At 42.6% G+C, this 21,532-nt stretch overlaps 1 protein-coding gene across 1 annotated transcript in view; it reads left to right on the forward strand.

The window, feature by feature from the left end:
- PGBD5 (piggyBac transposable element derived 5) overlaps positions 1 to 20,508 on the forward strand; it is a 61,929-nt gene extending 41,421 nt beyond the window's left edge. Inside the window, exons 4-7 of the mRNA XM_088534845.1 lie at positions 7,556 to 7,736; positions 11,991 to 12,188; positions 18,308 to 18,413; positions 20,017 to 20,508. Of these exons, the coding sequence (XP_088390971.1) occupies positions 7,556 to 7,736; positions 11,991 to 12,188; positions 18,308 to 18,413; positions 20,017 to 20,212 (681 nt within the window). The 3' untranslated portion in view covers positions 20,213 to 20,508. The remainder of the gene's footprint in view (positions 1 to 7,555; positions 7,737 to 11,990; positions 12,189 to 18,307; positions 18,414 to 20,016) is intronic.
- Positions 20,509 to 21,532: the final 1,024 nt, after the last annotated feature.

Consider the following 21,532-nt stretch of genomic DNA (forward strand, 5'->3'; position numbering starts at 1 on the left):
ATTGTAGACAGCAGCGCAGGGAGAGACAGGCAATATTAATTGCCGTGATAGGCAGTAATGGAATTAGCTCATCAACCTAATTATTCACTTAAAATCCTTGACATCACGGCAGAGGAGGCAAAGAGATGACTTTGTAGATGCATGTATCATTTCCTGTTCCCTGGGATGAAATGTCTTCTCTGAGGCTATTCTGGGCCATCCTTCTCACCAACTGCTCTTCCCCCTCCATGCCCCCCAAATATGTGCCAAACTTGGTTTTGTTCATTGGCAGAAAGTTCTAGCAGGAATGTATTTAATTTAATTTTCACTAATGTTGCTGTCAAACATCTCACTCCGATTTATGGTGTCGTTTAGATCCTTTTGCTAGGACTGAATTTGAGTGTCTACCTTTTGCTGCTTACCCTAAAGAAGGGATGAGTCGAAACAGATTAAGAAAAAGATCTGTGTTCCTGCAACTCAAGTCTTCCCACATTGCTGACCTAACCACAGCTTGTGTTATGCTATATCAGTAGTGTCTGATGAATGCCACCCCGATCTGGGTGGCCCCCAAACGAGAGCGTAAAACACGACTCTCTGCCTGAAGGGCTGCAGTCTCAGGAACAGCAAATTGCTGGAGGTCACAGCACAGATCAGCAGCAGAGCTGGGAACAACCCTCAGCTCCAACTGCAGTGCCTCAGCTGCTGCCTTCTCTTGCTTTTTCACTGCAGGCTGTCTTGACATCTTGCAGTGTCTCTCAGTTGTAGCAAGCAAGAAAACAATATAAACATCATGCTTTTATAATAAATACTGTAGTTCATTCTTGGTTACTTGCACAATCAGTACAGCTATCTCAAATAACTTAATAAACTTGATGATTTTACACTTATTTGCAGAGTCTCCGATGATCAGAATTAAGAGAAGCTGAGAAGGTGCCCTGAAGAATTTATAATTTCATAGCATATCACATAAGTGCCTTCAGTCGTGCGTTAAGCTATAATTGATTTTACCCATTCCCTTTGGAAAGAGGAAAGGAGGGGGAAATAAGCCTGGAGTGAATTTGGGTTTCAAGGTCAGAGTTGCAGGAGAGCTAGCCATCTGTGTGTGTGTTTAATAAAGATGCTCAGATGTGTTGTTGTTTCAGCCTGTTTAAGTTCTGTTTGCAGGTCAGCCTGAGCCAACGCGTTCCTTTAAGCAGCGCCCAGATAGTTTCTCCGTCGGTGCAGTGGCTGCATGGGGAGTGCACAGGCGCCGTGTGCTGCTTCGAGCAGGCTCTCGAGGTCAGCCCTGGCCTGGGAGGGGGCCCGGGAAAGCTGAGTGCCTTCGTCTGCAGCCCTCGTTGCTTGGAAAGTCCTGGCCGCTTCAGTCTGGGATTCCCACTGAATGGCTCTGGCTGCTTAATGCGTGTGGATCTCTATTGTCTGAGAATCTCAAGTCTTAATTGAAAGTCAGGAATTCTTCTGCTTGCCAATGTTAAAACCTCTCCAGATGTGTGGTGGCCCCGCCGTATTCATTTCTCCAGAATTTAAAATCCGGACATGTTTCTAAATGTATGGGAAAAGTAAACATCCTATTGTAACCCAAATGCAGAGATTTATACCAGTGTTTGCAGGCAGTCCCAGTGTCTCTTTTTAAGTGGGAAAGAGGATTGTTATTTAGTTCCAGCCTGTGGTGCTTGGGGTTTTACTGATGCTATTCACAATTACATGGCCAGTATGATATTCTTTCCCTTTCTGTGGCTGTTCTCACTCTGTACAACTCTGCCTGAAGGGGGATGAAAGCAATAGAGCCTCCTTCCTTCCTTCCTTAATAGTATTGCCATAGGAACTACACCCACAGATCGAATCTCTTTGCGCTAGGTGCTGTATAAATACGGAACAAAAAGATAATCCCCAGCCTGGCAAGCTTATCATGTAAATGCAAGATGGAGGCATAGCCTCCCTCAGCAAGTTACTTCTCTTCAGGCATCTTTCAGCATGCCCAGAGACTGCAAACACAACATATACAGCATGATTTATTGGCCAGTACATGGAGCAGACAGCTATGACTAAAACACTGCTAACCACTTATATACTTGCTGCTCCCAGTGAGCCCAAGCAGGCCAGATAGTCATGTTGCTCCTTGGAAATGAGCTGGGTCATCGATGTTACTGAATTGGCATCCCATGATTTTTCTTATGGTTTTATACTTCCTTATGCAAATATTTTACTTCTTAAGCTGCTATTATCCTCCCAACATTTACACCACTTCTAGCCATGGTGTAGCTGCTAATCACTGTCTGGCTGCTACATTTCTTATCTTGCATCCCTCAGTTCCATATCTTTCCATAGCTCTGTAGTAATTTGCTCAGTAACACTGAGCCAAGCTTGAGCAATTGGGTAGCACCAGCGTGAGGCTGCAGGTCACAGACCTGAGCTAGGCAGGCAGTTACAGCAATGGTAGAGCAGTGTTAAGAGGGTGGTGGTACCAGGGCATAGCAATTGAATTGTAGGGGGCTGCATCCTTTGTAAGAAGGGTATTGGGGAGCAGAAGGAAAGAGCCTTGCAGAGGTCAGTGGCTGTTTGAAGCCAAGCGAAAGAGCAGCATGGCAAGAAATAAAAATGGCCATGTTGGGCAGCAGTAGCTGGGTGACTGACTTCTGAGAACAACCATAGGGAGGAACTGGCATACTGAAAATGTGAAGGAAATGCAGAATAGGGAGGACTACACCAGCCGTGGAGGCTGGTTTCCATTTCCCAAGCCCGGTTTCATTTGATGTTATGAAGAAGGGGGAACCGATGGAAGGCTGACGTGGGCAAAGCAAACAGGCAGGTGTTTTCCAAGGCAGAGCACTGGCTGGTAACAAGGTACGCATAAGGAAGGCCAAGGGAAAGAAGGGATGCAATAATTGAGATGAGAGGGATTCTAGGGATGTGAATGAATAGGAAAAGTTGTATCTTAGAGGAGTCTGCCTGACTTGGATGTGATTGGCCCAGGGAAGTTAGGGAGAAAAGTCTGCATTTGATGCTCCCCAGGTTGTAGTTTTGCCATAAACAAATGTAATATCTTCACTGATGAAGAAATCATGTGGAGGGAGAATGTCAGTAGAAGAAAAGCAGCTTTATTTTTAGCTTAAGGTGTCAACTAATGTATCTAGCAGTTTCTTTCTTCTGTTTTAGCAGCATTTTTTTTGAAACTTTGAAGAATACCTACAGAAGAAATAGAACTGTTTGTCATTCCTCAGCACAGAGATGTTAGCTAGATCTGTATATTACCATGAATTGAAATCATTTGGAATAGGAGACAGTGTGAGAACAGAAAGGGCCCAGGAAAGTCCAAGGGAATCCCAAGGTCTGCTTGTGCACAGGATGGGCAAGATATCCTCTTTTTGTTTGTTTGTTTTTAGTAGACTTTAGAGAAGTAGGAGGAGAAAAAGGGGAGGATACAATCAGAGTAAAAATCCAGTCTCAAGAAGACAATGGTCATTGGTGCCACAGCTGCTGAGGAAGAGCTAGACTTAGGAACGGGCTGAGAAGTGGGCATTAAAAAGGGGTCGGATATTGGCTACAGAGGGTTTGGGGTGTGCTTGAGAGGGAGGATCTCCCAACATCGATGGTGGTAGGAACAGTAAAGTAATGCAGTTTAGGTAAGAAGGGAGGATCTAGAGAGTGGTGCAGAATGAGCAATTGAGTATTTGGCGGTGAAATCTATAGAAAAAAAATGGTCGTATTTTCAGTAGCTGTTCAAGATCCAAAATGTATGACTACCATTCTTTGTACCCTTGCTTTCATAGCTGTGTAATCTAAAAACTTGGCTTCTGTTTTGTGGTTGTTTAGGGTCTGCTTTATGTTAGATATTTTGCACAATGTAGCCTTCAAAATCTTCCTCCTGTTTATTACAACCCCCTCCCTCTTTTTTTTTTCTTTCAAATGGCATCTATTTTGCGTGAGAATTGTACCCTGGGGTGCTTCAATTATGTATGAATGCAGAGTATTTGGGATGCGCTATTTACAAGTGCTTTCTTTTTTGCCATCTGAGCTTTAAACATGAACAGAATCACCAATATTTTAGTTCCTAGGGCACTCTTAAATGTGCAGTCAAGATACAGCTTTTGTTCCTAACTGCTTGTTTTTTACCCCAATTCACAAAAAGACTTTATGAACCCTCCACATGAATTTTCCATTGATAGTATATGCTAGCAGAGAGCAAGAAAACCCTCTTGGCTTGTTGCAGGAATGTCTACTCTGAGACCTTAAGCAGCAGTGAGTTCCGTCTTTCTTTCCCTGGTAGCTCTCTCTAGCAGTCTGTCCCTGTAGGCAAACACGCTTGTTTTGAGTTTCTGAATGACAGATTAAATTGTCTTTCATCTGTCAGCATATGGAATCTCCTGTTTAAATTGTGGTGTCTTTTCTCATTGCTGCTATGTAGGTAAACTGGCCTTTCCAGAAAGGTTTGCACTGTTTGTTTTCCTTCAGTTTTATAGAGAGCTCAGTACAGTCTTTACAAATAGGTTGTTGCTCTGCCATCAGGTATATAGTTCGATATCTACTTCCACCTTCATGATGGAAGGAGGCAGAAGCAGTTGCAGTGGAAGGGAAGGCAAAGGTGAGCCAGAGACTTTCCTGTTGTCAGGCTTTGTGGGGAAGAGACCGATCGGATGTTTCATGGAAAGTGAAGGCAGAAGATAGGAAGGTTTGAGGGATGAGTTGAAAGGAGTGGGAAGAGAGCTTGTATTGCGCATAAAGGATTAAAACACATAGCATAAAAAGAAGTAGGGCTGCACCAGATAGAAAGATGACAGAACTGAATGAGTAGGCGTATTGGGAAGACAAGAAGAATTGATGAGTAGAAAAATCTTCCTCCCTGTTCCAGCACTGCAGGGTAAAGGACTGCAACCTGTATTTGCCTCATAAGACAAATGATGTCACAGCTTTAGAAAATCCCATTTGGTGTTGTAGATCGAATGGATCGATAGCCACTAGGAGCCACATGACTATCACATCAGTAAATGTGACCTCTGTGGATATTTGACAAATGTTGCTTTGACTGTCACTCTCAGCAGCAGTGCATGTTGTTGCCAACATCTCCATCTGTTGTCCTGCAGCACTTCCAGGGCTGGTGCTGCTGATGTTGTTCGTTGTTGGAGCAAGTGGAAAAGGTACAAAGCTCTAACGCTGACGCAAGACAAATCAGCAACTCTGGTGAAGGAATTAACCAATGTTTTTGAGGGAGCTGCTTTGGCTATACCTGTGAAGTCTATTCATGACAATTCTTGTGTTTTGCCTGCAGACTGGTAACTGCTAAACACCACCTTTAATGAATTATAGAATGGGGGGGAATACTATGGGCTTCACTAGGCAGGATCTTAAAGAGTTGAGGTAGAACTGAAGTAAATCAGATGAGAGAAGAGAGAGAAGGAAAACAAGGGTCACATGGGATCCTAGTCATTTGCAGGGATGCTGGAAACGATGCCTTTGCCAGTTGTTCTAACGCAGCTGCTGTTTTGCGGAGGCCTTCGTGCCTTCCACCATTGGTGCCATCGTCTGTTTTTCCTAGAACCGAACATGAGAAAGCTTTCAATGGTGCTCCTCCAATACAAGAAATAATTATTCCAGGAACAGGGGTTGTGCTTGTATATGCAAGGAAATGCCCAAGGAGCAGGTGTTACTACAGAGCAAAGCAGGAATGAGGGCAGGTTCGACAGCAGATATGGCAGTTTGGCTAAAGGACACTGGGGAAGTGAGCAAGAGAATCATGAGTGAATCACCAAGGGGCTGTTACAGGGACCCTTGTAGAAGAGAGGAGTGCAAAGGGAGAGTGCCAGATGCTCCAGGTGCACAGGGAGCTCTGTAGCAAAGAGTATGGCATAAGGATCATCCTGTTGTGAAAGGATTGATCCATCAGTGGACAGTTACACAGTGGCTGTGCTCTTTGAAGTAGTGGCTGGTAGACCCAAAACAGCACATGGTGAGCAACCAATTGGCCCACCAGCAGTACTGGCAGATTGTCTCATACCGCAAGCAACACTCCAAATGAGCACCTAGTAAGAGAGGCTCTTGGGTGGCTGAGACGTGCTGCAGTAGGAGAGGGTTGTTGGACGCTTTCCTAGAGCTAAAGATCACTGCTTTGTTTTCAACTCAGCTGCAAACCCATAGTCAAAATGAACCTGTCTGCATCCTTTGTGTCTTCACTGCTTTCTCTGTAGATGTTAGGGACCTGATGTAGGGTCTCTGTGGTGGCACACCTGTAACCTAATCTTAGTTCTGATACCAAAAATAATGCAATGTCTCTGCTGTTAACTTTAGGCCAGTCTCCCTTTTGTATACATTCCACTGTTAAGCTTCTCTCTAGAGCCTCAATTAAAAACCTAAAAGACATCTTGTAATTAGTCAGTCTGCATATGCATTGGTTGAAGTGAAAATTTGACAGCTTTAAAAATGGAGTGGGGCACTGTCAGAGTCTACCGGCATTCCTGCCTTTGTCCTCATCTGGAGATTATTTTTATACAAAAGAGAATGTTTTCTGAAATGTATATTTATTCTTCTAAAACATAGCTTTCTTTTTTTCTGGAGTATCCAATCTTTACACCAACTTTGTTCTTTAGCACATTAATTACTTCAAAACACAAATCTTGTCTCATGTCTCAGAGGTTTCATGCATAACATACTCCTCTGGGATCTCTTCTGTGATGGATGGATAGCTAGGGAAAGCTCCCTCTGCATGGCAAGGCATAAAACTCCTCTTCTGAGGGCTCGCTTGGAGGAGTGAAAGAATAGCTTTGCCTCGGGGCAGGCTTGCTAGCACTGCTGTGTTCAGGTAAGTATAGTCACCACTAAGGGGCAGATGTTCCTGTCCTGCAGCCCAAACAGGCATGTCCTCTTCTGGATGATGACAACAGCTGTCTTTAATTGGAAGAGTGATGCACGCTGTCCCGTGGCAGGATACATGCTAAAGCTACAGTAGCCTGCTATGAGTTGGGCATTTAACTCTGAAAAGCAGCATATTGCACTGTACCCTGCTTCCTGGTTCAATCTGTTTTGGTGGGTTGTCTCCAAATCATGATCTAAGAAAAGGAACTAAGAATTAGGGCTGTGCCTGAAGAGCCTGATTAGGATGTTCTGTCTGGTTAAGTATGTGTACTGCTGTCTCCTCGTTTTACATCACAGCCTAATGGCCACTGCCAACAGAAATAAGTCTGAACATTACTGCAGTAAAGCAAATGGGCCATTTCCTTCTGGTCCTTCTTGTAGAGGTCTTTTTTGGAACTGAAGTTTCCACATAGCCCTTTGGCTGGCACAGTAAACACTATGCAGATTCAGTACAGCCCGTAATCTCCGTTATGACTTGAGATTTTTGCTGCCAAACAAAGTCTTCCAAGTGCACAACAACTTCAGGAAGCTCCTAAACTGAGGCAAAGGGCCCCCTCTTCATCTGTAGCTCTGCCAGCTAACCTATAGTAGTTTTAAAGCAACAGTCCCAGCAAAGGGGCTTCAGATATTAGAAGTTTTAAAAAAGTACCTGCTGCCTTCATCCTCAGCTTGTCTGCAGTTGAGCAGGGCCAACGTATAACCTTCTTTTTCTTCCTGCTTCTCATTTAAGATTTATGTCCATCTCAAGGAAGGAAGCGGTGCTGACGGGCTGGATGCTTTGAAGAACAAACCGCAGCTCCACAGTATGGTGGCCAAAAGCCTTTGTCAGAACGCGTCTGGAAAGAACTACATCATCTTCACTGGCCCTAGCATCACGAGCCTGAACCTCTTTGAAGAGTTTGAGAAGCAAGGTGTGTATCTGCTGACTCACTGGGTTTAATGCTGAAAGGCCTAGGAGCCTCCTGCTGCGGAATTCAAACAACTCCTGAAAGGCTTCTCTAGGAACAGGTCTCATTCCAGAAAAAATAATATGCAGAGGTCTTTAAAAGTTGAGTTTATATTCTGTGAATCTTCCAAATTCAGAATGGAGGTGTAAACCTATTTTAACAAGTGTATTTAAGGCTCTTGCTTTTGTTCTTTGCCTTAGAAATGTGAGGTCTATTCTTCTGCATGACCTGGGGGGCTTCTCAAAAGATCTTATGCCTGTAATTTTGGGGGCTAACTGTGAAAGATTAAGGACGGGATGAATCTTTAAAGATGTGCCTTAGAAATCTTTGGTTTAATATCTGTCTCACTAACAGTTATATGTCATTGAAAAAAAAAAAACTTAGCATGGTTTTCTTTTTTTATATTTCATTTCATTTCATTTTATTTTATTTTATTTTTTTTTATTTTATTTTATTTTATTTTATTTTATTTTATTTTATTTTATTTTATTTTATTTTATTTTATTTTATTTTATTTTTTGCTGCTGCAAGCATGGTTTGGTAGAGCAGTTAAGTTTGCAAAGCATAAACTCTACTCCAGTAAAAGTACTCTTGCAAGTACAATGATGACCTTTAATGTGCCAGTATGGCTGTATCAGCCAGCTTCTTGCTAGTGCTCAGAGTAAGCCCAGGACATTCTCTCTATCAAAAACTCATGGAGCACAGTGAAATATTGCCATACTCTAACAAAAGCAGTCATGGTTTACAAAACTGTGCAACCAGCCATGTGGGAAAGAGCTCAGGCATATTTATACTTCACTGGTGTTTTTGCTCTGATAGGAAACTATTCTTTAGCAAATGATTTCATGACCGACTATAGCTATTACATTTAAAGCTACCAAAGCTATGATGCTGATCACAAATGTCAAATGTCTGATCACAAAACATATTCCCAGTACTTAAGGTGCTTCAGATTTAAAAATAAAGACTGTCAAACGAAACAAAAAAAAGATTCTTCTTAGTCACACCTTTTCTGCTCATCTGTGGAAGGAGAAAGACAATAAGTCCTGACTCAGGTGGTCTGTAACCACAGGGAAAAAGGTGCAGGGCTACTGAACCACATGAATGCTTGTTGCTTACAGGTTTGTAACAGATTGCCTGCAGACAGATGGTTTACAGCTGTAAACTGTTTGTAGGCTTTACACTGAAGAGATTTCAGTTTCATTCTTATTTTCTTATATGGCTTCATGACATTTTTAATGATATTTGAAAACTGTTTCCAAAATGAAATTTCTGATCTGATACATACCATCACTTCTCCTGTTCTTAAAGTGTCAAATTAACCTTTCTTTTTCGAGAAAAAATAATTTCTGGGTTAGAGCTGGATCAGTGTAGAATGGGAAAGATTCCATTGAGAGCGGAAGGCAAAAAGAAATTGGTGTTCATCTTAACTCCATTATGTTTATTTCTTGACACTCTTGGCAAAGGGAGAGATTTAAATTCGCTAATTTTGAGAAACTATTAATTACTTGGGCATCTAAATTGGTATTTAAGGAAACCAAAAGGGATTTAAGAAAATGCAGAAAAACCAAAGAGAATGTAGACCACTCTCTTTGCAGTTGTCCTTGGTGGAAGTATGAGAAGCAACAGGAGTAGCTGGATGCAAGAGAGAATCGGAGTAAAAGGAAAAATCTTCATCGAGGAGAGTCAAGGGATGGAACAAGTTGCCCAGAAAAGTCATTCAGTCTCATCTCCTGAAAGTTTTCAAGACCCAACAGGATAAAGTCCTGAGCAATCTGATCAGACCTCACAGATGATCTGCTTTGAGCAGGACGTTGGACTAGAGATTTCCTGTCCCTTCCAGACTGAGAATTATCTTATAATCTTATGATCCTATGAAAATTTTTGTGGAACCATAGCTATCATTTCTTTTCCCTAGCCCACACCTGTGTTACTGCAAAAATGCAGTGTTCTCTTTTTTTTGAAACCTCCCGTGTAGCACCTTCACTGTATTACAATAAAGCGTGTGTCTAGAAATATAAAAGGATATAGTGAACATAATTCTCAGGTCTTTGAAAATACCTAGAGCTGAGAAAACTTCAGAAAATAAAACTGGGCACTTTGATCTTTTTAAAAATCAAAAACCTGAATAAATCTCTCTCTTTTTTTTTTTTTTCTTTCTAGGGGACATATAAAGCATTTCTTTTTCTGGTCTCTGAATAGAATTGGAAACCAGCACTGAAATGCCCCAAATTATCTGTTCAGCAAGCAGAGACTGTCACTGTTATTAGCTGGAACACTCATTCGTAGTGTGCTTTCCTTTTTCCCCTTCTAAGTAAGAGTGTTGTCTTTTATAGAGGACACCACTGCCCAAAGCCCTTTGCCTTATGTTCCCCTTAAAAGTATGACCTCTCTCAAAGACCCTGTTGTGTATTTTCTGTGTCAGCAGGAGCAGCAGGCTCAGTCCTGCAGAAGAGCTGGGGTGAGCACAAACTACATGTCATCAGGCAGAAATCACAAGTTCATATCATGGTCACCCCCTACTCACACAACCTTCCTAGTATCTTGCAACTCCAGTACATGGGGAAAAAAAAGGGAGAAAAAAGAAAAGAAAAGCATCTCTTGTCCATGATGGCCCTCACAGTTGCCCTAACTTTGACTCAAACCACTGTTGCACTCAGAATCCGGATATATGGTTGTAGAATTTGTATCTTTGCCTGAATTACTTTGAGTCTCACTGCCTTTGCAAATGGTGCTAATGAAGCTGCGGTGAAACAAGCTTCAGCACAAGCTTTCCAGGTTGTAGAGACCCCAGAAAGGAACTCAAGTGACCAGGCCACACTTGTCATCTTGCTTTTGTTACTGCCCAGCCTACCTTAGAAGACCAGATGAGGACACTGGCTCCACTGACTTCAGCATATCTGGCAAGCACCTGTTGTGGTCCAGCTTTCATTATATGCAAACACTTAATTGAGCCAGATGGGCTTAATTTTTATTACTTTTATTACTATAGTAACTGGATGTTTTTTAAAATCTCTATAAATTAAGTGTCATCCATGATGAGAGATGTTAATAAATTTTCAGAACTGTTGGGTCTTTTGAGGATAAGTAGCAGAGAGGTTATACCATGTTCCTGAGAGAGGACATGGTTCCCTATATTCTGTAGGAGTGAAACATCTGCTGCAGTCTTTCTGTGGACTTGCTGCCTGAGATAAAGGAAAGGCTGAAACAAATTACAAAGGGGTCTTGGAGAAGCCTGTTGCTGTTCTGAAGTTCCAGTGCAGTAATGTAGTTGTTAGCTTGGTTTTATACCATTGTATGTAACTGGTAACCCCAAGAACACAGGTAAATGCTTTGGTGAAATCTGTAAGTATAATCTGACTTAGTGTTTCTCCTTTAAAGATGATAGTTCATCTCATGTGCACAATTCATTATGATGAAAAATCTGGTCAAGTACCAACAGACTGGCTTTAAACTACCACAGATCTCAGCTGCCATGTGAATGCCATGTCATCTGCTTCCATGCCCATGTATTCTCTCCACTGGGGTAGGTTAATGTAAAACCAAGAGAGAACAGAAAATTTCTGTCTAAGTTTTCCTTGAGATTGATAATTTCTTCAGGAAGATTTGCTTTCCTTGGGCTAACAAAGGTAGACCATTATTATTTCATGGCCTAATGACAAGTTCCATCGTTGGCCATTAGTAACAATTAAAAACTCCAATAATGTGTATGTTTTCACCTTGCTGCATTGAGTTGTGTTTTGTTGTGTCTTTTATATATGAAAAAGCAAAGAAGCCCTGAGCAGTAGAGTGTGTGTGGCCTGGTCTCCTGTATGCAGAGCCTTTAGTGTATGTGCAGCAGATCTTTGTATCATTGTTCCTTCCACAAGGACACTGATTTAGTTTATTCCATTTCCCCAAAATCTGTTTTTCTTGAACTTGTAAGAACTTTGTGTTTTCATCATCTCCATCCTTCTGGCACATGGATTTTTTAAATCTGCCACTAGTTCCAGTATTCAATTGTGTAAGCATCCTTTTCTTTAGAAGTCAGATATTGCAGGACACAAATCTTAGGTATTGTAGGAAAAGCCAAGTTGGCCCGCAGATGCATTGAACTAGAACAATTTAAGAAAGATAGTTCTTTCTCTAGCCCTGTGAGCCAGTCTTGCCCTGCTCCCCTTGCTATCTATACCCATAGAATGACTTGCTGATGGGGAATGTTTCTTTCTTCACCTACAGAGATTTACTGCTGCGGGTTGCTGAGTGCCAGGAAAAGTGACTGCACAGGCCTACCTCCAACCATGCTGAACAACCCTGAAACTCCCCAGTCCAGAGGACAGTACCGAATAAAAATGAAGGGAAACATGTCCTTGATCTGCTGGTACAATAAAGGGCACTTCCGTTTTCTGACTAACGCCTATTCCCCGGTTCAACAAGGTAAGCAATATTCCTACTGCTCATCTGGAAAGTGCACATGCTTTAAGTGACAAGGCAAGCTGAGTCACTGAGTTTGATAATAAGCCTGAACAAAGAGCTTGATCGTAATATCCTGGATAAATGGTAGCAGTGGTGATCACTTCCGTTTTCATGTCGTCCTACAGCGATTATTTTTTCCCACACAGAAGTTAGTTAGAAGCTTACTGCTAATGCAGCCCCTTTGCTTAGGCTGGTAGAGGCTGTGTCCTTTCAAGTATCAAGATTATGTCTTTGCTGATGGTCAGAGAAGGGAAGAAGGCTGTTACTGTATAGCGCTGTACTAGCCACATTTGCAAAGTGTCTTGTAGGATTGCTGCTACAGAAATATTAATAGATGTCATAACGTACTTAGAAGTCTGAGCAGATCCTACAATTAATTTATCTTATCCAGTAAAAACCTAGTCACAAGCAAATGTCATTTTGCCAAAAGTAAATATGATTAAGACTTCCTGTTGTATGTTAAATTGATTTTAGCAATTGATGAAAAGGAACCAAAACAGATAAGTCAGATAATGAGTATTGGAGAGAGCTTCATGATGACTCAAATCTTTTCCTTTTCAAAATAATATAAATGTTTTTAAGAAGGTATAGAAACCTCTGTAAGATCCAGTGTGACTAATGAACTCTTTGAAACTCATCTTTCGGTGAAAATGTCACTTTAGTTTCTCCTCTTTGCTATTATTCAGAGAGAAAGATCCATGAAAGCATGTATTGTTTGAAAATGTCTAGAAAAAATATTCAAGACTAACCCAAACCTTTATATGTCAAGCTACCAATTCAAATGCATCTTATTTGCTTATGTTCCAAGTCCCACATGACTCCCACATATGCATATAGGCTAAGGGAGCAAAGCTGGGAGCTTGAATTGAACTTGGTAACATGGCGGGACCGGGGTTTGAGCATCAACTTTGAAAATGCCTAAATGAAGGAAAAAAACAACACTTCAGTGATCCTGCTGCGGCCGGCACCTGATGCAGTGTTACTACATGGTTGTAGTCTCAGACTAGGTTATGGGGAGCGTTCCAGTTCTGCTTGCTAACAAGACCTTCTGCTAAGAGGAACTTAAACCTGAGGCACTAATGATGAGGATTTGTGTTGTTTCTCATGTGCAGTTTTGCCAAGTGTAGACTATTCAGCTGCAATGAATGGACCAGAGGTGTGATAGCATGTGTCATGCTATCACAAAGCTGTTGCCTTTGGGTGTAATTCATAAACACTGCTTAAAAAGCAGTTAGAAAAATATATCTTATGTAAACATTAGTGTTAACTGCCACTTTAAAATATTGGCCAAAAACAGATTTGGAAATGAATGTGGCTGACAGTCTTCTTTACAAGTAGTACATGGGGGTGTGCGGTTTTGTGCTTTTGAATGACCTTGGCCTTGTCTTAGAATCAACAGGATTGTATGTATGTTGTGTATGAGAGGTAACTCAAGGCCCACCAGTTGGGGCCCATGTGTGTGGTGAGCAAGGCTGGTCCAATACATTGCTCACCAAGTACTGCCTGGGACAGGTGACATAATTCAGAGTGAATCAGAGCAGAAAACTGACACTGGCTTTGTAGAGAGTTGCACTGGCGGGAAATGAAGATCTGAGAACAGATGGAGGCTCAGTAGGAAGATAGGAGACCAGATTGCCTGCCTCTAATTTGGCGTCTCTGAAGTCAGTGCAGCATGACAGTTTAAGCCAACTTGAAGCTTGACCACCAAAGTCTCCTCCAAGTGATACAGAGAAGGAGGAAAAGGAGGAATTGGTGCTCTTTCTTTGAGGCAAGTTTGTAGCACAAACAGGCTGTATATGTTAAATGGGAGAGGAAGTAGGGATGAACTGGAATAAAACCCACACAAGGTATTTGGACAAGGACCGGTGTCAGTGGGATTGTTAGACACCGAATTGTTATGTTGACTGTAAGTGATAAAAGGAGTAGAGGAAGCCTTGAAGAAAGGACCTACACAAAATTAAGGCGAGAGATGTTCAAGACAAGAGTTAAGGTGAGAACAGAGGTGGCTTTAATAAGTAACGGGTGAGTTATTGCAAAGGAAAATGGAGAAGGTAAATCTTGCATGTACCTTGAGTGCACCCAAGCTAGAGACACCAGGAGGGCAGTGCACTTGTCGGGGAAGGTCCATGAATACTATTCTTATATGCAGCATGTTATTTATTATGGATGTTTTGAGCCAGTGTGTCATAATACATCATCTAGTATGCTAAGGGATAAGCCTTATTTATTTAGTCTGGGAAAAATAAGTAAATTGCTTACTCTACTATTAAATAAGAAGTTTTTTTTTTTGTAGTCTTTAATTTCCTTTAAGTAGTATCTGGAGTTGAATTTTCCCTTGTGCCTCTACTATAGAGGTACTGAGAAGCCATAAGAGATGTGGACCTCGAGATATTATTTGAAAAAAAAAAAAAGGCCTTTATTCTAAAGCAGGTGATAGCTGGTCCGGTTGGGACATCATAACTGCATCTTGTTTTTCCACTCTAGATATGGAGCTTGCATTCCATCCATTTCCAGGACTTTGTTCTAGACATAATTGCAGTCTTTTCTACTTTTTGCACAAGAACACTGGAGAGGGCAGACATCTTATCTGGGGAAACTTGGGAAATCCTGGACCTTCCTGATTGCAGTAGGGAGCTCGGGTATCTCAGGGCCTCTGCTGCTGGGGAACCGGGGTCCTGATTGCCAAGCAGTGTTCCCAGCCCAGCACAAGCCCTGGAAATCGCATGTAGGCAGCCTGCAGACCTGGAAGCAGAGGTTCCTCTGCTGCTGTGAGGGAGCTGGGCTGCTTTCTTCCAAACCTGTTAGACTTCAACAAAAACTTGCTGTAAACGGGATCTTTGTGAGAGCAGCCAAGCTTTCGCACATTCTCTTCACCAACCAGATCTACCTGAAAGCTAAATGGGCAATGACTAAGAATAGGAAAGTAAGCTTGGGCCAGGTAAGCAGGGGGTACGGCCTAAAGAGCTGGAAACGGCAGGTTGGCATCCCATGGGCAAGTTGTGGTGGTAGAAGGTGGAGGTAGGTTTGACCCTTGTTAGGGGTACAGACTGTACAGACAAAGTGAGGCCAGAGAGGAGCATGGAGAGTAGCTGGAGAGGAGATACTGGTAAAGACGAGAACACCTATAGCCAAAAAAGAGACTGAGGAGTGAGCTGCACAAACAGCCTCCTGACATGGCCTGTGTCTGAGGCTGCAGCTTCCCAAGGGAGCTCCAGTCAGCTCTCCCTGCTGCCTGTGCTGTTCCTGCCCCGGCGCCCCTCAGAGACCGTGCAGCTGGAACAAGAAAGATAGAAAATGTTGTGGAGACACCGCAGTTGTTGTCTAAAACAGTTGTGTAAGTCCCTGTGTGTTCTCAGCCAGGAAAAGCTGGAGCAAGGATTGTCGGCCTGGCAAACTAGTTTCCTGAAAAATTATAACATAGGCCTGGAATTGAGAAGTCTTGGGAAAGAGGAATAGCATTAAAAAAAAAAAATCAGAGAAGGTTAAAAATACACACAAAGCTGCTTAGGATTTTGACCTTAACTTTCCCTGTGTCCTTTGTGAGAATGTATTCAGGGTGTCGTGTCCAAGTATGGTGAGAGTGGGGATGGGTTACTGGGGGCTCTCATGTGAAGGCTTCGAGTGTTAGTCCTCGTGCAGTCCTAGCTGTCTGCAATTCTGATACAGAGCTGTGGCAAATAGAAGTCCTGAAAAATAGCTGTACAATATTTGGAATGTGCAGTGCCCCCTCTTTTTTTTATATATATTACATTACAAAATGTCAGAGCCTGCCAAGGTGGATGCAAATGCTAATTTTTTTACTGAGCCTTCATTTTAGAAAGCCACGATTTTAGCTCTGAAAATCATGGATTGTTGTAAAACAAGTATTTATGGAAACAAACAAGTATATGCCTTTGTCTGCCTGCTTACCTCACTTGCAGACATACATCCTAAGCCTTGCTTGACAAGCATATAGGCTAGAAACATAGAAACAGCCTCCCACAGTCTGAGCTAATCACCTCAGTGCAAGCATGGAGACTTTAAAGGCAAAACAGACGCCCAGAGCTGCCGCCTTCCGCAGGGAAAGGCGGCCAGGGCTGCAGGCGGGCGCTGTGCCACCCTGGAGCTGCCACGGGGAGATGCTGGGGAGCACCGCGAGGGGAGGCAGCTCGGGGGACGCGCTGCGAGTCCCCGTGCTGGGGAGCGCCTGCCGCAGAGCCCTGCATGGGCACGAGCCGCTCCGGAGGCGCCCCGGGGAAGGCCGTAAAAATAGTGTGCACAAAAAGCTATTTATGTTCCCCGAACAACAGAGTGTTAGGTGGGATATAGCAGAAAATGAGAGGGAGTGTGTGGTGCACACATAGCTGCTATCAACTGCATTTTAAAGGACTGTAATTAGAAAACAAAATAAATTTAAATTGTCTAAAGGAGGAGGGCAGGGAGAAGAGAGACCAGGAGATTCGTTATAAAGCCCTGGCACCAGGAACATAGGCCCCCTTCCCTGACCTGCCCAGGTGGGATGGGAAGTGTTTTCTGCAGCACCAGGGCAACATGCTGATGCCGATCAATCCTCTTTCCTCATGCTGCTGACTAGGTGTTTTTAGAAGTGTGTCAATAAAGGGATCAAAAGATAATAAAAAAAGGAAGTCCATAACAAGTAAGCATGTGAAGGTTTTAAAAGTTTAAAAGATTTATGCATTCAATTTTGTTTTCAACTGTGCTTTCTCCTCCCCTTGGGCTACATTTACACCCAATTTGAGGGCTACATAGGTGAAGGGAGAGAGGTGGAAAATGTAGAGGTGAGATCTTTTCTGGACTCATGAAAAAATCTGACTTTAAAGAACCCAAATAAATTGCTGCATGGCTCTGATGAACAGGGCATTTAGTATGTGTCATATGTCTCACTTCAAAACAGAGCCTGCCAGCCAGGGCAGCACGGGGGGCTTGACAGAGATGATGAATGGAATGAGACTTCCAGCTGAAGGAATGAAATGGTGAAGTCTGTAATCAAAATGTGAGGTGCATTTTAGCGAAAGCGTCGGCAGAAGCAAGGCGAGGGGCAAGTTTGAAGGCTTGAGAAGTCAGAAAGCCCAGAATTGTGGTTGTACTGCAGCAACATGGAGGAAGGATCCAGTGAAACTTATGCTTCTTTAAACCTGCAGAAAAATATTGTTCTGCAGAAGGTGGTGGGGCCGGGGGGAAGTAGGGATCCTCACTAGGCGCTGCAGACCGGGAGCAAGAGACAGGCCGTAGCCTGCAGGGCTAACCAGCAAACCCTGCAGGGAGATGAAGCTAAAAGTTAGGGAGTTGTTTAATAAAGCACCACAGGTTGGCTCTGTCCGTCCTTCCCTCCTGCAAGCAGCTTCCCCCTTCGTGAGGAAAGCATGAAGGAGAGGAAGAACAAACCAGAGAAGACCCAAGGGGACCGGCTGCTGTTAACAGCTATGCTGGGGGGATCAGAGAGGAAGATGAGAGAAGGCAAACATGTTTGTTGGAGTGCTGACATAACTGCTGTCTCTTGGGAGAGCAATTGGCTCATATTTACTGCTGTAGTGTTGGAGAAGGCTGGAGCAAAAAAAGCACCATGCGTGGGAAATGGACCTGTCCTAGATGGACCTGGTCCAAGCACCGCATCATTTTCAATGCTAAGACTGTTTGGTCTGCAGCTGCAGGTGAGTTTTTGTCCTTCTGCAGTAGATAGGACTGTCATCCACCTGAAATGAGCTGCAGTCTAGCTGTCTAACTAGTAGACAAGTTGTACTGGTGCAAAATTCATTCTGTAAAGAAATAAAAAGGCTCACATATTGACTGTTAGAAGTGGAGTTGGAGAAAGAGTCCAAAAATATAGACCTTTAATTGGCTTTTTTCCATTCAGCAGCAGTGGTGCAATCACTTTAACAGAGGTACTGCACACCTGGGAACCAACCCAGCAGAAAAGCAAACAAGTTACAACCAGCACAACTGGTCCAAGAAGCAAAAATCATGCCGATAGGCAGAGGCTGCTGCTATTGCACACTTGAACCCAAGCTGTTCTTTGGAGTATCTTTTAATACTAAACTTATCACGTGGATTTTAAACTGTTATGCTTTTAATTGATGCAGGAGTTATAATTAAAAGAAAAAGTGGAGAAATTCCATGCCCATTGGCAGTTGAAGCATTTGCTGCTCACCTTAGCTATATCTGCAAATACGACGACAAGTACAGCAAGTAAGTGCCTGAATGCATGTGAGTCTTTCATTTCTTCCCTGGGGCGTGTTTGAGGTTCTCCGGGTTGAGCTGCAGCTGAGGGCCCAGTCCTGTCCTCACTGAATTAATCTCTAAAAAAACTCCTGTTTAAATCAAAGCTCAGAAGCTGGCTCTGCAAAAGGAAGAGAGGTGCATCGCTAGCCATACTGCAGAGAATCTGTGTAGGAGTGAAGAGATGAATGAGTGGTTCTCATTAAGCACATTGCATATTTTTACCCTCTGCCTCTTACCTTCTGAATAATCTCTTAAACTGTGCTAGTATTGTTTTGGATCTCCCTGCCACCAGTCCAAAACAACAACAACGAAGAAAAACAAAACAAACCACAGATTAGACCTGTGTTTTAAGCATTTTGTAAATGGCTTGTAAGAAGAATTGGAAAGATGAATCAGCAGGCCAGTGTCCTTGTCCATATCAAATTCGAGTCTAAATCGAGATTTCAGCAAGGGTTTACCAGCCCCACAAGTTTTTCAGGCTACCTCAAAAACTTGAGAGTTTTTTACTGTCCTTATAGAAGGAGATGATGTTTGCTTGATTATGTGTCCAAGTGATATTTGTGCCTCCTTGAATCGGAAGATAAGGATGTTCAGTTTTGGATGTCATGCTGATATAGATGAACTGTGAAAGCAGAATCTTTTGCCTCGTAGATCCAGTTGGGAGTCCTCATTATTAACTCTTAATATAGCAGAGAGAAGTGAAAACAAGTAAGAACAGGCATGAGGAAGGCATGGATGTGGAAATAGCATTGAAGTGCAGAAGATTTCAAGAGCTAAAAACAGAAGAGATGGACAAAGCAGTAGGGATTCTCTAAGTCAGCTCTGAGTAAAGCAGTAAGAATTCAGTAGGGGAAGAAATGAAGGAGGAGGCAGTTACTGGAGACCAATGTTGGGGATCTGATCTGAAAAAATACAGAAAGAAAGATGACGTAGTAGAATTAAGTTTAAAAACTGAAAGTAGAAAAGTGGAAAATCATATGACTGAGGAGAAGATTCTGGCTGTCCTAGAATTAGTCAGAACCTAAATATAAAGTTGTCAGTCCTTCCTAGATCTTCTGCCTTATGGAGAGATGCTCCACATACCAGCACTGCACGCTCTAGCTCTGCCCCCACATCCTCCCACTCACTGTTGACAATAGCAGAAATCGTTTTTTTTTGCCTGCAAAAGAGAGAAATTCAAGGAGAAGCAGTCTTCCCAAAATTGTAACCTAATGGATTTTTTTTTTAACTTACAATCTGAAGAAATGTAGATCCACAGCTCCCATCGTTCGGGTGTTTGTCACTCTTGCTTACATGAAGTGATACAGAGATAACACTGTTGATGAGGTTTTGATTATAAGAACAAGAGAGTGTTCTCAGAAGTTTCCAAAAATGAAGAGAGAGATAACCATAAGCAACTGCAGAGATGTTGTACAGAACTCCTGCAGATAATACTTGCATAGGTCAGAAAGTCTTGGGCTTGCTTCCTCTTTGGGACTGCAGAATCTTTGTGGGTTATTTCTTGCCTCTCATGTAAAAGTCTTTGACTTGAATGCTTTCACCCTCACCTCTTTCCTTCTTGTCTCAACAGGTATTTCATTTCTCATAAACCAAACAAGACCTGGCAACAAGTGTTCTGGTTTGCCATCAGCATTGCTATAAACAATGCCTACATCCTCTACAAAATGTCAGAGGCCTATCACGTCACGAGGTACAGCCGTGCACAGTTCGGTGAAAGACTTGTGAAGGAGCTCCTGGGCTTGGAAGACACCTCCCCTTCCCATTGATCCGTTGCTCACTGTGGCACACGCAGGGGGTGGAGAGTAAGCGGAGGAAAATACCACATCTGGAATGGCAAAGCAAGGAACTTGTGACACCACCAGTGCTGTCCTTGTCCAAAAATGCCAAGTGACGTCACTAGAGAGGTGGAGACTGTTCCTAGTAGCAGCTAGATGTAAACATGTCCTACGGAAAGTGCCACAAGAAAAGCTGACAGAAAATTGCATATGTGAATGCCCTGTGGGTATCTGTACACCAGAAAAGGACTTATTAAATCAGTCGTTTCTCAGTACTATTTGTTGAACAGGGTCATCTTGTAAAGTTCCTCCTGGGCTAAGAGCATGTACTACACTGACATAGCTCAAAAGTCCCGGGTGGGCATTACAGAAAACGCTGTATGTTAGTTTGCAGGCCTCAACTCAACTCTGGGACGAGCGGTGCAAGTCTGTACCGTGGGCTGTGGTCGAGAGCACCTACCACCTTGTAAGGAATCCTTGCTGTCCTCACAATGTGCTGAAAGAATCAGTTCAGATTTACAAACACTTACAAGCAACCGTCTTGACAAACAAAGCTTTCAAAGGCAGGTAGCCAAGAACAAATAATTGGTAAAGACTTTTTTTTTAAATTAATGTAAGGCAATTAGATCCCAGTTAGAACAGAAAATAATAAGAGAATACGAATACTTTGGTGAATTCAAATGTGAAAACCTATTTTTTTTAATGTGATGTGACTTATTTTATACACAAATAGTGGGTAAAGTAATACTGCCTTGCATCTTAACTTCCACAGTTAGCATACAGATGAGAAGTCAGAATATAACAATTATATTTTTTTCTTGATTTCAGCTGTATCTTAAATGTTGCTTAAAATATAATGTAATGGACTGTTAAGCTTTTTATGACCGACTTTCTTTTTCTTTTGTAAATGTCAAGACTTTTTTGGTTCATTTTAGAACTTCATCTGGCGCACAGTTGGAATGAAGAAAACAAGTCACTGATAGCAGTGTGTTTTGCATTAGCACGGCAGGGTTTTCTGTAGGAATTCTTCCCATTGGAATTCAAGACTTGTCACAGTAGTTGTAATTTTGCAGATTAGATATTTACCAAAATTACATAGGTGTTTTGTTTTACAAAAAGAAAGAAGTCCAGGTGCAATCAGACGTTAAACCTCACTGAAACATGGCAAACAGGACAGGTTGCCTGTCCTGAGGAACACTGCAGAGGACGAGCATTGTCACGAGCCGCTGCCCATGGCTGACACTCCATGGACGGGTGGTCTTGGTGGAATCGGGAGGCCGCCCGCTCTTGGGAACGCCAGGGATAGAGAGG

This window comes from Tinamus guttatus, unplaced genomic scaffold (assembly GCF_059628265.1).
Source record: "Tinamus guttatus ecotype Peru unplaced genomic scaffold, ASM5962826v1 Tinamus_guttatus_pri_ptg000601l, whole genome shotgun sequence".
Classification (NCBI taxonomy): Eukaryota; Metazoa; Chordata; class Aves; order Tinamiformes; family Tinamidae; genus Tinamus; species Tinamus guttatus.